The sequence below is a fragment of the Lichenostomus cassidix genome, chromosome 10 (genome assembly GCF_008360975.1).
Source record: "Lichenostomus cassidix isolate B80296 chromosome 10, HeHo_3.0, whole genome shotgun sequence".
Taxonomy (NCBI): Eukaryota; Metazoa; Chordata; class Aves; order Passeriformes; family Meliphagidae; genus Lichenostomus; species Lichenostomus cassidix.
In genome coordinates this window covers 13,476,476-13,495,741 of record NC_139491.1, presented here as the reverse complement: position 1 = coordinate 13,495,741, position 19,266 = coordinate 13,476,476, and the positions used below count along the sequence as shown (strand labels likewise).

The 19,266-nt window shown below is 38.5% G+C and overlaps 1 protein-coding gene across 7 annotated transcripts in view; it reads right to left on the bottom strand.

Moving 5' to 3' along the window:
• Positions 1 to 19,266, bottom strand: part of MYZAP (myocardial zonula adherens protein) — a 44,178-nt gene that overhangs the window by 3,683 nt on the left and 21,229 nt on the right. For 6 of the 7 annotated variants that reach the window (XM_085070735.1, XM_085070737.1, XM_085070736.1 and 3 more), the window contains 7 exons: positions 18,696 to 18,848; positions 15,736 to 15,861; positions 14,754 to 14,882; positions 12,889 to 12,974; positions 10,639 to 10,744; positions 983 to 1,066; positions 458 to 558 (listed from right to left, as the gene is read on the bottom strand). In XM_085070735.1, coding sequence (XP_084926861.1) covers positions 458 to 558; positions 983 to 1,066; positions 10,639 to 10,744; positions 12,889 to 12,974; positions 14,754 to 14,882; positions 15,736 to 15,861; positions 18,696 to 18,848 — 785 coding nt within the window. Of the gene's footprint in view, positions 1 to 457; positions 559 to 982; positions 1,067 to 2,435; positions 5,846 to 10,638; positions 10,745 to 12,888; positions 12,975 to 14,753; positions 14,883 to 15,735; positions 15,862 to 18,695; positions 18,849 to 19,266 lie in introns of those variants that run through there. The other variant, XM_085070738.1, reaches the window with a different exon arrangement.

Genomic DNA, 19,266 nt, shown 5'->3' with positions numbered 1-19,266 from the left:
CGATGTCACCACACTGTTTACCTGGTAATCCTCCACCTTGGGCCAGGAGGTCTCCAGAATTGCTGCAGCCCTACACTGTCAGTGTTACCTGCTCTTGCAAAGGTCCTGGTCAAACCTTTGGGCACACAGGTAAGGTGTGCCCCAAGCCAGCACTGCCCAGCCTCAGGCAGAGCTGTGCACCAGTACTGCCCATACCTCACAGTCACCTCTCTGACTTCAGCTTTATTTTCAACTTAAATCACATTATTGGCAATAACTACTCCCCAAGGGCTTGCAGTATGCTTAAAAAAAGAATAAATCCTAAACCATAAGTCACTGAAGTAAACTGCACCTAGGAGTGCTCTTTTAAATTCCATAATCCTCTCAAACAGATTATTAGCAAAATGGTTTACTAATGCAGCACTGATAAGGGACATTATGAGGAATTTACCTACAAACAAGCAGAAAAAGTAAATACCTGTATGGAAGATCACATTCTACACCAGTATCTCTGGTTTCTATACTGGTCTTTGGTTGGTTTTCCATTAGGTAGTCCAGTTTATCTTGTAATTCTCTATTCTGGGAAACAGTAATTTTCATCACAAGTTTATTTTATTTATGTTAATTAAACACGGAAATAAAATTACACATTGCCCTCTCCCCACAAGAAATAATGTAAAAGTATTTATTGAGAAAATAAAGGCATCCTTAATTCTGGAAAAAAAATAAACCAATAGTTTGATTCCGAAGCTTCTGGTTTATAAAGTAATTATAAAACCATTATAAAACTGTAAGAAACTTAGAGTGAATATTGAGACTTTATTACATACATTCCTGACTGTATGACTGGTGTCATAATTTTAATTTTCATTTAAAGAACAGCAAATACATATAGTAATTATGCATCCAGATAACACTGGATGACACTGGTTCAAATTTAAGTTGGTTTCATAAAATAATCACAGTAATACAAATTTAAAAGGTAACACAGGTAACACCTTACCTCACATTCTAAGAAAGAGATTTTTTCTAAAAGCTGTATTATAAATAATTCCTTTTCTTTTACTTTCTTCCTTAACATTTCAATCTATGAAGAAAAACAAAACATTTAGTCTGATAGGGATGGGAAAAGGAATAAAAGGATCTAGATACCACAGGAAGAAAACATGTTTAATATTATTGTTCAGCAACAACTGAATACCTATATGAACAAAATTAAGCAAAACAAATGCATATATTAAACTGAAAAATTAAAATTGTAACACCAACTGAATTTTAATTTAGTCTCCATGACCTTCAGGTATCACGTCTCATTGACACAATGATCACTTGTTACTTGGAAAACCTAAAACAAACACCATACAGTGTTTCCAGCTGAACAGTTACAGAATACAGGAGTGCTATCATCATCCATCTTTCTCAAAATCAGGTATTTCCTTTTTTTCTCATTTAAAGTGCATGCAATAACTATCCATGTCATCTAAAGCTATTATCACTTCAGTTTTCAGCTCACAGAAACACAAAGCTTGTAGCATTTTCAGAAAATCTTAGAACATATCTTGAGCTTCATATTTAATTACAACTTTGTTTAATAGTATGACTGAATTATGTCATGTCTTCACTGGTTCAATAGCTTCATTCCTGCCAATAAACTCCACTTTAGAAAAGATAAACTGTTCTCTTAGGACTTTCAAGTGCATCTTGTCTATTAATATTCTGTTCTACTATGCATACAAGGAAATAATACTAACACCAATAATCAGTGCAGCACAAAGAAGCCCAAAGCCAAGCACAGCTGTGTGAGCACACTAACACACAGCCATTCTTGCTTGTTATTGAAAATAATCAACTCCATCAGCTGCCTAGGCTGCTTTTTACATCAAACACAAAATATTTCTATTTCCAAGTAAGTGATCAAATTATCTGTCATCCAAAAGCATGACCAAACTCTTGTGTTTCACAGGCATTTACCTTCTCTAATATTCACTCTATGATAGGTCCTAAGATGTGAAATGAACTGACAGTAACCCTTATGTTGACCAGTATTATGTACTAATTGATTTTGTTTAAGTTAAATACTGTTTATTCTTCACATTGGCTTACAGAGAGACAAGCTCCCGAATATGTTTCTGAGTTATTTTAATTAGAATAGTCTGAAGGCAAATATGAGCATGGACACCTTAAAATCTAACAGGGAATACAAAAAGGAAGACCTTGACAAACGCAGCAGTGGCTAAAATAAGAGGCTGTTTCAGCACCAGGAAAAATGTCCTGCAGTCCTGCTCCCTGGATGCAGCAGAGCACCCTGTGAGGCCACTGCAGAAGGAAAGCAGGGTCAGAATGGAGCAGGAGTGCTGCATCCCCACACACATGGCCAAACAGTTGCCTCAGTAGCTACTGCAGTCCAAGGGCTAAAACAATTGGGCCAACACAGATGACACAGCCCAGCATAGTAATTTACTATAAAAATAAGTTTATTTACTGAATAAGGACTTGAGCGCACATCATCTCATGCCATTAGTGCCAGGAATGAAAAAACCTGATTTGATTAATCCTTGAGAGGGTATGTCACAGGAAACCAGGAAAAACAGGAATAATTCCAAGAGATTACATTAATATGTTACTATATTAAATTTTAAGAACCCCAAAATCCACAAATCCATGCCTTGAGAGTTTCTTTTTTCCTAGAAGGTGCATAAAGCAAGAGAACAACTAGCAGGTGACAGAGCAATAGATTTTGACTTTGGGTTGAATACAAGGTGAGGAGAAGAGGAGAAGCAGGATGGGTCAAACATAATACTGAACTCCAGGCCTGAGTGGTGGTCAGAATGGTCAGAAACAAATCAGTGCAAGCCAAAGACTCTCAAATTCCATGGACTGACTCTTGTATCCAAGTAATTTCTGGACTGATTCCAGGATAAAATTTCCATCAAGATGTTCCTATGTTTTCTTTGGTCAATGCCCATGGCCTATAATCCACCTCATCCTTGCTGTGTCTGCAGACTTCAGCATTTCAGCTCTCTGAACTCAGCAACTTGCTCCCAAACCTGGCTTTTGCACAACTACCCTCTCGGATTTCTTCATTATTTCCTACAAGCACTGTTCAGGTACATCCTTCAGGCTCTCCCTTCCAACCTCTAGAAATGTCCAGATAGATTTTCCCTTGCATTTAATTCTTGACCTGACTTGCATTGTTAAGACTCCTCATTTCTACCTGTATTTCTATAACTTTCCTGCCTACGTTAAGTGCTCAAACAAAACTGGTAACCTACTTAGAAATATCAGTTACATTAATGACCCACTCATTCCTTTCAAAACAGTTCTGCCAACACTAATAATGTGACTTTAGCAACCCTGGGCCACACAGTCACCCTTTTTCCTACCACTTCATTCTCTCTTACCTCCCCCAACCCACATGCGTCCATTGTTCCTGCTTTCCTTTCTCCGGCTGGAAGACATCTGACTATTCTAAAACTGGGAAGAGAAAAGCTACAAGGCCCAAGCTACAATTTGTAATCTATCTAGGGTGCCAACAACTGAGTGGCATCATGTGCTCTCAGCCCTTCAGCCATCCCACCTCAATCCCCAGCACTTCCCTGTCAGGCAGACAAAGAGCACCTGATCTCTCTCCATCCTGGCACAATCCATGAAGTTCCCTGCAAATGGTGCTGGGTGTGCAGCTTGCATTTCACATACCCACTGCAAATTCTAATGATCTGAATCAGCACAGAAGCTCCAACATGGCATGTGAATCATCGTGAATTTATCCACTGACTCAGGATTAATATGGTCAGGCACTTCTTTTTAAGCTCTCTCATCCTTGTTTTCACCCTACTGCTGTTACCACCTCTATGATTTTGCCTCCTTCTGAAACCTTGAGGTAATTTCTCAAATTCCCTCAATCTTCAGATTGTCACTCTATCTTGCAGCAGCTCCCATAAAAGTCAATTCTTCTTGTCCATCCCATCAATGAAGATGTCTTTCTTTCTCACTGCTGCAACTTACAGAGTCTTCAAATACCAAACAATTGTCATGGTACTTGAATGGGCTATGTAAATACTTTCTAGGAGGAGCTGCACTTCTGACTTTCCCCTGCACCACCAACCAACTAAACTTTGCTTCACTAACATGGAAGGTGAGATGTGAGGGTCAACAACATTAAATTGATCTCATGGACAAAATATTTAAGAACAGTCAGGAGGAGAATTAGAGAATTGCAAGACCTAAAAGGAAGAGTCTCTAGAGAAATGTTGGATATGTGAGTAGTGGTATTAGAATGAAAAGTCAACAGAATTACAAAGCTGTTAAAGCAGAAGGAAAAAGCATCTAAAGAGAAAACAAAAATTGTGTTTAAATGTAAAGCCTTTAGAAAGAAAACCTGAAATGGGAAACTTTATTTTGTGTAACTCAGACACAGATCTGGAGGCATTAAAATATGCAGTGATGTTCTGGATTGGAAAAGATCCAGTTGTTAGGTAAACTCAGCCAACATTTACCACTTGATAGTATTATCCATTAGTTTAAAATATTTATCAGTACATGACAGTTTTAATATATGTAAGTATCATATTATTCATGTACACTGTCTTTTCCTTATTCATCTACCATTAATGGATTTGACATCAGTAACACTGATACAGAAACATAAACAAACTGATCATAAACATGACTACACACAGGACAAACACAGCATGCACAAAACAAGACAGACAAGACATTGCAACATCAGCCTGAACTCTCAGAAGTAATTGCTGTACAAGGAGAACAGGATTTTCCTCAGTCCAGTATTTCACTGGATCTTAACTGGAATTTATGAGAGGCTAGACAAAAGGGTTGAAACCTTTTCAGGGAGCATACTACAGTAAATAGGAATGAACACCTTTGCCTTTTAATCCCCTTGAATCACACAAGCAACTTATCAATACTTTTTGTATTTTAACACTTGCATTGTATTTACAGAAAAAGTAACAACTGATGGATTTAGGTTAATGCACCAACGTAGAGACCCTCCTAAACCAACGAACTGTATGAACACATTATGCCAGTGGTTGATGTCCATGTATTACTAAAGCAGGGGCTGACATGTCCTAATGAGTCCCAGACATTGGCTCATTGTCTGCACATCAACCCACCTCGTTAAGCTCTACCTTAGTAATGGGAAAGTTTTCCAATTAATGACTTTGCCTGGCAATTCCCAGCTGAAAGTGCTGACGTTATGCATATATAAACACTCTCACCAAACACCAGCAGTGATTCTACTTCTGCCAATAGATAAGCAATGTACTGCTTGCTCAAGTCCACTGAGGAATGCCTCAGTGTATTGTATTGGGGAGGGGGGGAGGAGGATGTGGCAAGTTATTCCTGTTCTGTCCTTTATCTTCTTCCTCTAAGATCCCAAGGTGGGTTTCTCTTTCTACATTTCTTGTTCTGTGTTTTTGTCAGTTTTTTGTTTTTATGGCAGGTAGTCTGTGATGCAGATTTTGGTTAATAGAAGTTTGGCATCTGTTGTTGGTAATTCCATCTTCTCCTCCTCTATGCTTCTGTGTGGCTTCTTTTACTTGACCTTGAAACTGTTATTCCATATTAAAAGAGGAAAATTTTGCTATACATCTGGAGTTGGAATATCTTGATACAGATGTTTTCAGATGGTTAAGTCTTTTGTGGAAAAAATTCTTCTTTTCTACCCCATTTGTGCAACACAAAATATCTTCTGTGTTTGGGATAGCATTTGCTTGTTAGCACTTTGTCCTCTCATGCAAGTATCTTCCCCAACAGAACAGGAGACAGCTTCTCCCTGGTGTCTGGTCACCATTTATTATCCAACGAATCTGAGACTAAACTTGGAGAACAGCTCATGGGCCATGACCTAGAGACAGTTCAATTCAGTAGTTAGGGGAATTTCACGTGAAATCTGAGTTCTGTAGATAATTTCTTGGCATGAAATCAAATATCCTTTTTTCTTCAAACCCCTTCAGAACAGCTTCCTACATGTGCATCAACCCTCTTGCCTTGCTTACAAATGTAAATGCTTATTTCCTTCCCTCTCCTGCTTCTCAACAATGAAACAACATTACACATAAAATAAGCTTATTGCGCAATGAAATTGCAATTCATTCCAGAGTCAATTGCACAAGTCTCAAAACTAAACCTCTCCTAAATCTCTCCAGGTTTGAAATTGAGATCAAGCCACAAAACAACTATTTTACTGATTTAAAAATCAATGTTTTGTATTTCATTTATCTTACATGGAAGTCTCATTTCCTACACTGGCACAGACAGGATGAGCTGGTTGACCATAGCAAATAAGATACTTAGAAGAAAAGCTTCTGCCCCTCGCACAGAACAAGAGCAACTTCAACCCTGAAGGAAACAATGTGGCAGCAGCTTCCCCTGCCCTCCCACAGTGCTTCTGTGCTTGCATCTGCCTGCCCAGCCCCATCTCTTCAAGGGAAAGGCCTGAGTGGAAGGGCCTGAAGTCTATGTGTGCCTCTGCCATTCACCTGTGAGTCTCCCTGCAAATTCTTCCTCTCATCAAACTGGTTTTTTCCTGGATTGCATCTGCAAGTCTCTCTCTGCCCAGCCATACTTTAAGATAGCTACAAAGGCAAGGGCTAAAACCCCTGAGCTTTGGGTGATCCACTCTGGCCATCTGTCTCTCCTCACTCGTTTTTTGAAAGCCTGCAATGTAGAAACAGCATGAGAAAAGGGCTGGGTTTCCAAACACCTGCCAAATGCAAGTCCTGCACTTTCAACTGCCAGCACTTCATTTAAAATGTACTACACTAAGCTGTGAACAAATAGATTTATTTAGCAAACAAATTCAACACAGGGATGAATCTGTCAGCCGTAAATCATCTGCAGTCTCTCTCCAATGAGACCATGAGGCTTTAAGACTATGCAGGATAACTTTCTGCTCAGCTGCTGCACTAATGGGCAGCAATCTTTGTTCTGACAGAAGAGAATCCCTATGAGGCTGAAAAATGTGTGTGCATGAGAGCTAACACACAGATGTTGAAGGCCACCAACTCCAGCAAGCTTCCATTTTATTTCTTCCATTTATTTTTCTTCTGTAAGTTATTTTCTGTGCTCCTATTTAATTTATGACTGGTTTGACTAGATCAGGTTGAAAAAGGATCTATTAATGCCCGAGATGGAAGGATTTATTTTCAGAGGAAAAAAATTAGAAGCAAATTATTTCTTTGCTAAGGAGTATAAGCACACTGAATTGTGACTGTCCTTCTCTGCCTAGGCTCAATTCCCTGGATCAGATAACCCCTGCATTCAGTACCAACGTGATGAGACCTATGAAAAGGAAGGTGTTAATACTCTTTCCCTTCATGGCCTCCTACTTTTGGTGCCTCTCTGCCAGCATCCCCTTTCATGTCTAAGTTAGGACTGACCACCACCTCCTAACACATTTTCAAATGCCATCAAAACAGCACCAGAGGTGTTAGAGCTGCCGGCTGCATCACAAAACTCCATTATAAAGCTTCCCTTTCACTTCCTCCTGACTGCTTGCTGTTCTTTTACAGAATGCCCTGCATCTGATCTATCATCTTTCCCAAAAAAGGCTTAAGAGCAATGTATTTTGTGATTTTTTTTCAGCCAGGAGATTCATCTCAGTACTTGTCCAATTTTGACAGTTCTCCATATGAGTTTGATGCAGTTTATCTTGTTTGTTCAGCATCCCTTTTGAAGTGATGCTCATTTCTCCCATTTTTCTGAATTAGAGATGGTAACAACATAAACTCATTGTGATTTACACTGGAAGAACACACCCTTTATTTATACTTCAGATCTGTGTCCAGTATATGAAGATTAATACTAAAGAAAGCTCATCCTGTAGTCAAGCAAATATAGGCTTTCTCACCTAGCAGCTCATACAGTAACTCTGTTTCAGCTTCAACAAAAGCACTGCTTATAATTTTGACTACTCACTTTCCTTCCACTCCTCTCCTGAGCTTCCCAGGTTAGCCTGTTCTCACTCTGTTATTATGCCACAGAGAAACTGTTTCAGAAAGCAAGACTTCTAGTTTTTTAATTATTTGATTATTCTTTCTCAATTATTCACATGCTAGTTATCAATATCATTACAATACCCTCATAAACCCTAAGATAGCATGTTATTTTACAGATACCAGCCATGGAAATATTGCTATATTGAGTAACATGGCAGGTTTTCATTACACTTTTCTTGATATTCCATTACATTCTGCAATCAGTTAAATTTAGTGTAGAGAGGATGTGTGTTTAAATATACCCCGATGAACATGTCTTCCGGGACTTAAATAGTAGTGCAATCTTCCCTATTTACTCTAGAAGATATTTTTAGTGCTGCTGCTCACTAGTTTTTAGCCTAACTTCAGAACAGACTCTTCAGATAGCAATCCTTTTCAATATTTTTGTTGCCAATTTCTCAGCTTCTATGGCATAGTTAGCAAGCGCTGCTTAAAATGAGCCAAAAATTACTTATCTAATGTTACGTAGAGAAGAGCACAAAATCATGAGAAGTACCACATGCTTGGATAGTTGAGGGCATACATATCTGCAGTGCTTTTTCTCGTGCCCCATGGTGAACAGCTACTCTTCCCTACATTATTAAAGCTGCTATTTTTTTGGGTCTTTCATTAAGAGTCCAGTTTAAAATAGGGCAAGCCAACTATATTGTGGATATTTTCTCAAACACAATACAAACACAAGCAACAAATAGCACAAAATTAAAAAACAAAGCTCCAAACATTAAATGTCCGACGTATTTGGTATTACCTGACCTGATCAAATCTCTGGTACAGGAGTCTTTAGCTAGCTCACTAGTGAAAAACACAGATGTAGCTACAGGTGTTCATGCAATTCTTAATAAAGCTGAATTCAAATAGGGATTAAAACACACAAAGATTAAAGGAGAGAGCAAAAACATCTATCTTATGGCTATGTGGCAGTCAAGAAGTGAGACAGAGGTTTAACTGAATCTGAAAAGCAAGCAGTCAGACAGCAATTAGAAGTAGACATGTTTGACAGTTAAGCAGTGACTTGGTCACCTAACACTCTACTTGTTAAATAGGATAACCAGATGATCTAAAAGGGCTTTCTGTGTATATGAAGGCACCAGCAGGGGTACATTACAAGAAATCAGCAAACTAAACTCACCCATTAAATCTAATATTTATGAAATCTTAATCATTGGCCCAAGCTTTATATATGGTTTTATTCCAAAACAAAACATGGATAGCTGAAAGGATTTGTTATATCAATGCAGCCAACTAGAGGTCAAGTTACAATCAGCAGTTTAAAATATATTTAGTAATAAAGGGCAAAATTTAGGCCACCATCCTCATATATTACTAGAATCATTCAGGATGACACATGTATCACAAATCCTTTAGAACCTTCATTTAGAAAATACAGAAAAAACTCATAATGCAATGTCTGGCATACAGAGAGACAAAACAGATTGAATAATTGTTCCCATAATCCATTAATTAGATGGATTGGATTATTAGACTGGAGAAATTCTCCTGAACAGAATACCATGGTACAAAGACTGTTAGTTTAGTTTTAGACCAGCTATGATGCTTGAAAACAGTTATAATGACAAACTAAACCAAAACCTTAAGATTGGATATGTCTGATATGAGAGAAGAACTTTAATCCTTCTGTGTAAAAGACACTTAGTGTCACACATCTGATCATACGAGAGGACTGCACCAGAATCTTATACAACAAAGCAGATATATGTAAATACAGACAGACTTGACAAAAATGGAACACCACCATGTCTAATCAGAAATCCTGTAATAGCACATTCTGAATGCAGAAAGAATGCCTTAGATTTGAGTGGTTTCTCAACATTTGATTTTGTGCGTGTATGATGTCCCAATACAAATCAAAGGTATCTCATTAATGCCTATGCTCTGTGCAATAGGAAGGTTCATCTAATAGAGCTGTCACAGCCTGCTTTGTAAAGCTCCAATTTAAACTTCTCTATTTCCTATGTCATTCTTTCCACTTGGAGAAACAGAAATGTTTGCAATTACAGCCTTCTGACTGTAAAACAGTTTCCTGACACATAGGTAGGCTGTAACTTAAAGCAGCTATCCTGCACAATCCTACTTAAAATTTTACAGGAAATTGTATTAGCTAAGACAATGTCCCCCTGATCAGGGTAAGAAGAGATGAGCAGTCAAAAACTGTGCTTGCTCACCTACTCCTGTGAGGAATCACATTAAGCAAACAAACAAACCCAAGCAAAAAAAACCTGAACAAAATCCCCCAAAACCAAAAGAACAAAACAATAAAGGTCAGTTTTTGCCTTCCACTTCTGTACAGGAAGGAGATCCTTAATGACTAGACTGCATCATGTCTGCAGGTACCCTTGGAATGGTTCAAACTGAGCTGGAAGTTGTATGTTGCATTTCCTGAACACCCATAAAGAGGTACAGAATTCATTTCAGCCTTAAGATCACAGAATATAACCCACAGCCACTGAATTAAACTGCTTTCATTACTCTTTCTGCTTCACTGGCTCCACATGCTTAACTCAACTTTCACTGTAACTGAGGTGGCGTAAGGCAATTGGACATAGAACACAGTGGTCTTTGGATTGTGTACTAAAAGAATCAGTGCTCCCTAAAGACTCGGAGTTGTTTTACTAGATCTCACCTCCTCAACCATATGCTTGACTTTCTTCTGTTGGCAGTGGACCATGTCATCCAGATGCTTGATCCGCTCTCTCAGGCTGGCTGCTACCTCCTCCAAATGCTGTGACCTGGCAAAACATGCAAGAATCAAGCCTGTAAGTGGGGAGCTATGCAGTATAAGCAGAACAAGAACAACCCCCATAATCCCCCATAAATCATGACAGGCAAGTCAAACTGCACTGACAGATGTCAAATTGTCCAAAGTACATTTTAATGTAATCTTAGTCCAAGTGGCCGTCTCCACCCAAGTTAACTCACCTTTGTCTTGCATACTGACACACTTACTCAGAGCCTGAAGTGCTGACAATTCAACAATGTGACAGAACTCATCTCAAGATGTGTTTTCCTTCAAATGAAAGGCTTTTGGACAACTAGATCTTTAGCATTAGAAAGACACATTTAGCCGGACTTAATACTACCTGCAAATATTTTGGAAATGTATGCTAAATAAAAGCCAGGAAGCAGGTCTGCTTTCAAAGCTGTCTTACTGCAGGGAAGCCTTGAGTCAAGAATTTAGCAGAGCTGCCAAAAGCAGCAGAATGCTAACTGGAATAGTATTAACTCCTCAACAGTCAGTGGAGATTGCTATGAATGGTTTAAGTTCGTGTGTATGACTCTTGAGATTGATTCTGCATTTCTTCAAATCTGTTTAATGTAGGAAGTGAACACCCACAGAACTCCTGCCACAAATTGTGGTTTGTCAGCTTGTCCAAAAAAGTAACTTCAGAATATGCAAAGAAACAGGACTGAAGCTTTTCCATAAGTCTTTGCCTCTCTGGCCGTGGGAGTCTCCATTTTTATCTGAATGTCCAAACCTTAAAATTTGTCAAAGAAAGCAATCACTCGCTTACAAAATAAACTGCTTTACTCCTAGGTTCAGGACTGGACAGAATTTGAGAACTGGAGGAGGGGAATCAAAAACAAAAAGGCTTTTTTCATGTTGGTCTGTGCACAGCAGAAAAAATACTGTTAAAGCTGCAAATAGAACAACCATTCTAAGACAAAGCAGCAGATGGCAAACTGTAAGACATGATTCCAGTCAATGACTGAATTGTATGCTGTTTCCCCCCAAAAGAGTCTCTATTAACAGTGAAGTACTCTGCAGAAATGTAACTGAAGCACTTTGACAAGGACTCAAAAAATTCAAGGTATTGATGCAGGTTTTTCAGTTGTGCCTATTAACGTCTCACAAAACTTTGGTTTATATTTTGATTGTAATTGTAACACGTATTTTATATCTCATTGAAAGATTCAGAATCTTAAGCACTGACAGCAATAGAGAAACAGAACAGACATCCTTCCCAAGGTGGAGCTCAAGTGTCTGGTAAGGTACAGACTGGTAAAGAGAACTTAAGAACCAAATCAGCATCATCCGAACACAGATTCATTGCTTGCATAGCATAGACTGCAACTGTGAGCTTTCTTGCATTGCACAAATTCCTGCCTGAACATTGCCTTTACCCTTTTTACTGCAGTGTAACTTTTCACACTGAAACAGATTCACTGAAGCGAGAAGAGTCTGGGTTATTCAGAGGTAAAGGAAGATGGCAATTATCTTTCATCTCCATATTCTATGCTGTATGTGACATCTGTTCACTTTAAGTTATTATTTTAACAGGCTGCTGTGAAAAGCCATTCTTACCCTGAAACCAGAGAAGCTGGTCACAGATCAATACAAGGCACTGAGAAGCTCTCAGCAGGGACTTCCTTTTATGTTTATGCTTCTTAAAGAACAGCAGGATACCCAAAACCTGAAAACTGAATTTCTGGGTGCCACAGAACCATAAGCAGTAATCAAGTACAATTATTCAGTCTCTGGTTATAATTCATCTTTACCCATTCAAGCAGTGTCATACAAACCTTTGAGTTTAGATAGTGAAAGTATTCATTGTCAGGATCGTACTCTGCTGAATTTGGGAATGAAGATTTAAGAAAAATGCAAGTCACAGATATGTCGCAGCTTGATCCAGCTACAAAATACTCTGCACATTTGCAAACAACTTTTCAGAAAAGATGCATGAAGGCAGTCTTTCTAGCAAAAAGTAACTGTATTGGTATTTTACATTTAAATAAACCTACATTCAGATGGACAATCCCTACCAGACTGCAGATTTGAAGTTAGAAAAGGCAAAAATCAGATGTCTTCAAAGGCAAAGAAACACCTACAGTTTCCTACCAATACTAGAAGTTCCACAGACAAGACATATCTCACCTTTCACTGTCAGAGCTGTTTTCAGATTTTGCTCCAGATATTTGTATTTCATTTAATTCAAGTTGTTTTTGCAGCTGGTGACGTTCCTAAACAAGAAAAGTTATCTCTGATTTCTCCATGTATCAAAATATAAAGGCTTCACAAAGCTTATTTCATTGCAAATCAAAACATCATTTGTGAAATTAAAATAGAAACTGATTAAACAAAATTCATGCATTTCCTATAGTAAAGGAACACAAAATATGTAATAATAAAATCAATTTCACAGCTATGCATGGAAATAAGATCAGATTTCAATTTTCTACTTGAAGACATATGGCTGTACTTGAAACTCAACTTTTTCAATAAAAAGATGAGTCATCAAAATCTCTAACTAAATAAATGTCGAACTGTCCATGTTATCACTCCTAAAAGAGCTCTCAGTCCAAGTCTGAGATAAAAGGCATTGCTGCATTTTCTTCCCCCAAAGCGTACCTGTTTATTTTTAAGTGCCCACCAGCACAGTGCTTGTGAAGATCTATGAGGGCTTAGGGATTGAGTCAAAACAGATTAGCAGAGAAATGTGTTGTGCACTTTAATGGGAATTTAAGAGCCATTCAGTCTCACCGGGCAAGTATCAGCTAGGTAAGAGCAGATTAAATAACTGAAGTGAAGGAATTCATCTGTACTTGTGAACTATACTGCAAATCCTACATTCACTGCGTAATACTTAAAAGTTGGAGGGCTGAAGCCCAGATGAAGTTAATGGAGCCCCTACAGGGACATATTAAGCTGAGTGATTTCTCAGTGTAATGACTAATTCTATTAATAGATTTGCAAGCATTAGACAAAAGAGGCTAAATGTACACTAGACTAGCCAGTCAAGCCAACAAGACTGGCTTATAAAAACCTATTTCTTAGTAGATACTGATATTAAATATTTATTACACAGAAGTAAAATTGGTGAAAAAATCCACTTCATTTGTAAGAGCAGCAGAGTATATTTCCTCCACTGACTAAACACTCTCTGCTCCTGTATTTGAAATACTGAGGCACAAATCTTTAAAGATAATGAGATGCCTGCTATTGAATTAAATGAGAAATGCTAAAGTACATCCTAGAGCATTTCATAGTCACAGCAGCCAAAGCTGCCCTTGAGCTTAACATTCCCCAGCATTCCTCTCCTCCTTGTAGGTGAGAACAAGGTCCAGAACAGCTCCTCTCCTGACTCCTCTATCAGTTGGAGAAGGAAGTTATCATCAATGCATTCCAGGAACCTGGACTGCTTCTGCGCTGCTGTGTTGTCCCTCCAAATGGTGTCAGGGTGCTTGAAAACCCCCATGAGGAGCAGGGCTTGTGAATAAGAGGCTGCTCCCATTGTCTGTAAAGGGCTTCATTCTTTCAGTCTTCCTGGCTGGGTGGCCCCCACTCTAATGTCACCTGTCCCTGCCCTCCCTTTAGTCCTGCCCTGTAGGCTCTCCATCAGTTTCTCACCCATCCCCAGACAGAGCTCTGTGTACTCCATGGACCTACCACAACAACATTTCTAAGAGACTCTGGGTCATTTATGATTATTACTTGATTAGGCTTAGGAGACCTTGCTCACTGAAGAGACACTGAATGGTTTTTACATTCTCTCTTTAAAATTATGGTTCATTTCCTAAATAAATGCTGACACCTTAGCCCTGACTGTAAGGACCACTGGAAAGATAGAACCACCTCTTAACCACTGTGTCGCTGTGCATTTACTGATATCAATACAGCAACTAAGATGCAAACAGCAATGGTATGTCACTGAGCAGGGAACTGAGCAGCAGAAAAACAACCAGTGGAATTTCCTCCATGCATTGTGCATTTCCCCTAAAGGCAGAAATCAGCTCTCATACCTCTTCCATGCGTTCAATCAGCCGGTCCAGCTCACCAATTCTCTGGTCCTTCTCCTGTATGCTTGTTTCTGTAATCTTCACCTTCTTATTTGCCTCTTCAATAGCCTTCAGAAGCCGATTTGTTTCCTCCTACAAATAACATTTACAGTCACATTAGCATCTAATATATTAATGAAGAATATTTATTTTTCTTTTTGGCTATAGAGCCAGGCTAATAACTCTTAAAGAGCTCAAAGCTTTTCTCTACAACTACTCAGAAATCTGGAAGAGTTATGACCCTAAAATGGAATTCTGTAGAGCAAAATATTTGAGGTACTTTGAAATACACAGGTATTAGTAAAGTATCATTATGACAATCCAAGAAGAACTTCCTCCTATTTCTTAAATAGCTGATTTCCCTTCTGAGAATCCCGTTAAGTAACGGCATGAGAAAAATAAGCTGCTGGAAAAAACAGCTTTTTAAACACCATGGTTTGCCTCATTCAGCTTTGTACTTTCCTCATATGTAAAACAGTTTGAATAAAAAGAGACAAGGGCATCTATCTTCAATCTCTACCATATCTGACTCTATCATTTAAAAAAATGCAGTAACTGACTGCTCATAGAAAGTTTTAATTTTGGGGTGAAGGGAAATCAGGGGACAGGAAGAGTTCTTGCTCCAGTAGCATCCAGTGAAGTTACTCCCCTTCTCCTTAAACTGCCACTTAAAATTGGACCTTATATTTGCCTTTTTTTAGAGAATGAGAAGTTAAACAACTTGCCCTATTTCAAAATTTGAAATCTTTATAATTGACATTACTGTGTTTGAACACATATTTTTCTTAGTCCTACAACCCCAAAAGTTTGGAAAGCTTAGTTACTCTGGCACAACTAGTCACAGAAACAGAAGTGAAGAAGCATGCGTCAGCTCTGGAGTATGAAGTGACTGAGAAACAGCACCCAAGCTAAGCACCACTTTTACAGATTGGCTATCTACACATACCAGAAGGATTTCCTTCTCGGCCTTATGTTTCTGTTCCTCCTCTCGCATTTTTTCCTCATACTGACTATACAGCTTTCTCGTCATCTCTCTCATGACTTCAGCATTGGCTTCTTGTGCTGATTCCACCTATGAGAGAGGAAGGTTGATCCATCACTAAGTGCAGTATTGCTGGCAGCAGGAGAAAGAGTTCACATGATGAGCAAAGAGTTTGAAGTTAAGCTCCACTTTGTTATAAATCTGACATTACAAAAGAAGATTTCCATTTGCATCAAGACGATCTGCAGCATTCTGCCAGTATTCACATAATTTGAATTTGAATTAGTCCATCAGGTTCCAGGTAGTCTGAATTTAGCTCATTTAGTCATTGTTTATCCACGATCAGGCCATGCCTCTTTACTGAACCCTTCCATAACACACTCCAAGCCACTTGGTTTGCTTCCCCATTGGAATGATATTGTCTCCCCCTCCCCATTCTACTGAAGCACAGACTAGAGATGGACTAGACTCAACTTCTGTTTCTAAATGACCATGAACACTCAAAGCAATACTTTATTGCAGTACCCTCCCTGCTCTCTTTTGGTTTTTCACATTCTGCTCTTTGTGTAGGCACAAGAACTGGGGTAATCATGCAGCAAAGCAATCAAACTTAGAATTAAAATTATGAGGTGTGTGGAAGGGTTCATTTTTAACAACAGAACCAGAACCTTTACTAGAGTTACAAGGAAGAGGGCAGAATGGAAATTCAGAGAGAGGATTTCCTCATTCTGTTGGCTGAACACACTGACTGAACCACACCCTCAGTAATTAAACACCAGATAGGATATCCACAGCTTAAGACCATCTCCTATGTAAAGCACAATAAAAGTGAAGTAAAATAGCTAGTCGAGGACTTATTTCTCTTCCTAGAGATGCTATCAAATCAGCCATGATAGTGAAATGCTATGGGTGCTACAACAGTGACAGGAATAGGAGGAATAAAGTGTTCCCTGCTGATCACCACACTTAACAGAGCTACAAAATACAGAGTTTTGATGATTAAGGTTCTGGGTTGGATTTTTTTTTAATTTCAAGGACCAAAAGGTATAGTAAACCCTTGTGTTCATCTCCCATGGCAGAAACAAGCTTGTTTAGTACCCTGTAGAAAAACAACAGTGCATTTCATTATTTGAAAAGGGATGAGCTCTGAAGTACTCTACTTGTACTGTAATTGTCCCTTTGTCATCTCACCTAGGCCAACCCTGGGGCACAGGTAGTGACCTGCACTTTATGAGAGCGTGTGAAGGTAAATGAACCTTCCACATTTCAGGAAGCCTGAAAGAATTGTATCACCCAGAGAAAGCCAATAATTAAACCCCAGATTCCTTAAGAGACATTGAACCAGAATAATTGAATCTGTGGCCCTTTATCTCCATCATTCCTTTCCTTACAGCTTGAGCAATGAGGAGAGTAAAAACAAGCAAGAAAGGTAGATGTACCAGGGCATCTGTTATAACACACTTAAGCAACATCTCCACTCTAAGTTATTACAGATATATGAATAAACCAAACCTCCTTAATAAGCCCCATAGGTGTGTTCTCCACCCAGAATGTAATCATGGTATACAGCAGTTACTGCTTTTCAACACTAACCTCCAAGATTCCACACCATGCGCCTACGTTCACCCCTAGAATGAATTCCCAGATGCCTTGGCACCTTTGAGACACAATTTTATATTTAACTGTCAAAGATGGTAATGAAGTATTTTATTCACTAACACAGTACTAAAACTCCAGATCTGAGGGCAAAATTTACCCTTTAGCTGTGTAAAGGCAGGACATGAATTCTGCAGAGCTTGACATGCTTGAAAATAAACATATCCTTATGCATTCAGTTGAACTGAGACTTCAGCTACAGTTCCCGCTCTTAGAAGCAGACATGCATTTCCCTGACTTGTTGGAGCATGCCCTTAATATTATAGTGGAGCCCAAATTTCTGTTTTAAAATCTTAATTGCATCACCTTTGCTTCTTTTATTTGGTTTTCCCCTCTTTTTATTTCCTGCTGACAACAGCAGGTGCAAAATACAGCTACTTTTATAGCCTGAAAAGCTTCACTGTGAGAGGAAAGCAGAGCATGAAATGCACTTTTGTTAATTTTTTCTTGTTTAACCATTCATCATTAACCATGAGTGCTAGTCACTAGACAGCCAAAAAGAAACATCTGACAAAATTAAACATGAACATAGCTGCAGTCACCTTAATTTCACAAACTTAACGAAAAAAATCACACATTTTTCAAAATTTGACAAATTCTGATACAGTACTATATTCTCATCAGTCTACTTTGAGCAATTTTAAGAGACAAAGGTTTCCAGAAGAGGGGGGTTGTTTTGGTTGTTTTATTTGGGTTTTTTTGGGCTTGGTTTTTTTGAGATTAAAGGAATACATTTGGCAGATGAGCAGAGAACATGGTCAAGCTTTCTGTCATATAAAACCTTACAATTTATGTTTTATTCCCTTGCATTTCTATGAAAGAAATAACTTAATTCTCTTTTGAAGATGTTTGCTGTTGCAGCTCATATCTGCTGACCATATGCTCACAAAACTTAACAGATTACCTATTAAAAATGGTGCAATACCAAAGAAACTCAACACCAAGAAATTCATGTAGCAGTGTGCAAAGTTGTAATATTCCTTCACTTAATAGGAACAATAATGCTAATAACCATTTAATGGTTTGAATTTTCACCTGCCAACACCCCTGACTCTTATGTTACATGCCATGTTATGGGAAGACTGCCTGTCGCCAGCTGACATTCTTTGTTATTACACCAGTATTGATTCACAGGAATATGTGAGCTCAAGGGCATGACAAGGGCATGAAGAATGAAGAACCATTTACAAATAAGGCCACAGAATTCATTTAACATCCACCTAATGCCCTTACTGTGCAGTATTTTTAGGGGAGTTTATATACCACACCTTTAGCTTCAGTAACTGATTTTCAATTTGTGCTGTTTCCAGTTGCTTTTGCTTCTCTCTCAGCTTTTCCATAGACTGCTCGTGTGTATGTTTTAAATTCCTTATTTGTTCCCTTATATCAGTGTTCTCCAATGTAACATCCACTAGAGTTTTCTAGGAGAAAAAAGAAATAATTTGATGAATTAATACAGTCAAGAGATTATGAAACAGACAGCATATTTAAAGAGTGAAGTATTAATGCAGTGTGAACAGTTTTGCAAGTTTTAATATTTAAAATTATGGCTTTTGTTGTTGCTAGAAGGTATTTCCATGAGGAGTGTACTCAGTGAAATCAAGTCCTGGAACACTATTAAAACTTTAAAAAAAAAGGAACATGGATACATTTCAGTATGAATAATCCTCCCTTCTCTCCAAGGGCCATGTCATACATATAAAATGCAGTGGACTGAAAACAACTGTGACATACAAGAAAGCAGGGACATTAAATTGTTCAGCTAAGGTACATGGGAATTTGGAAGTCTTAAAAAAAAAAAAATTCATTCCCGCCTCGTCCCTCCCCCTATATTTCACA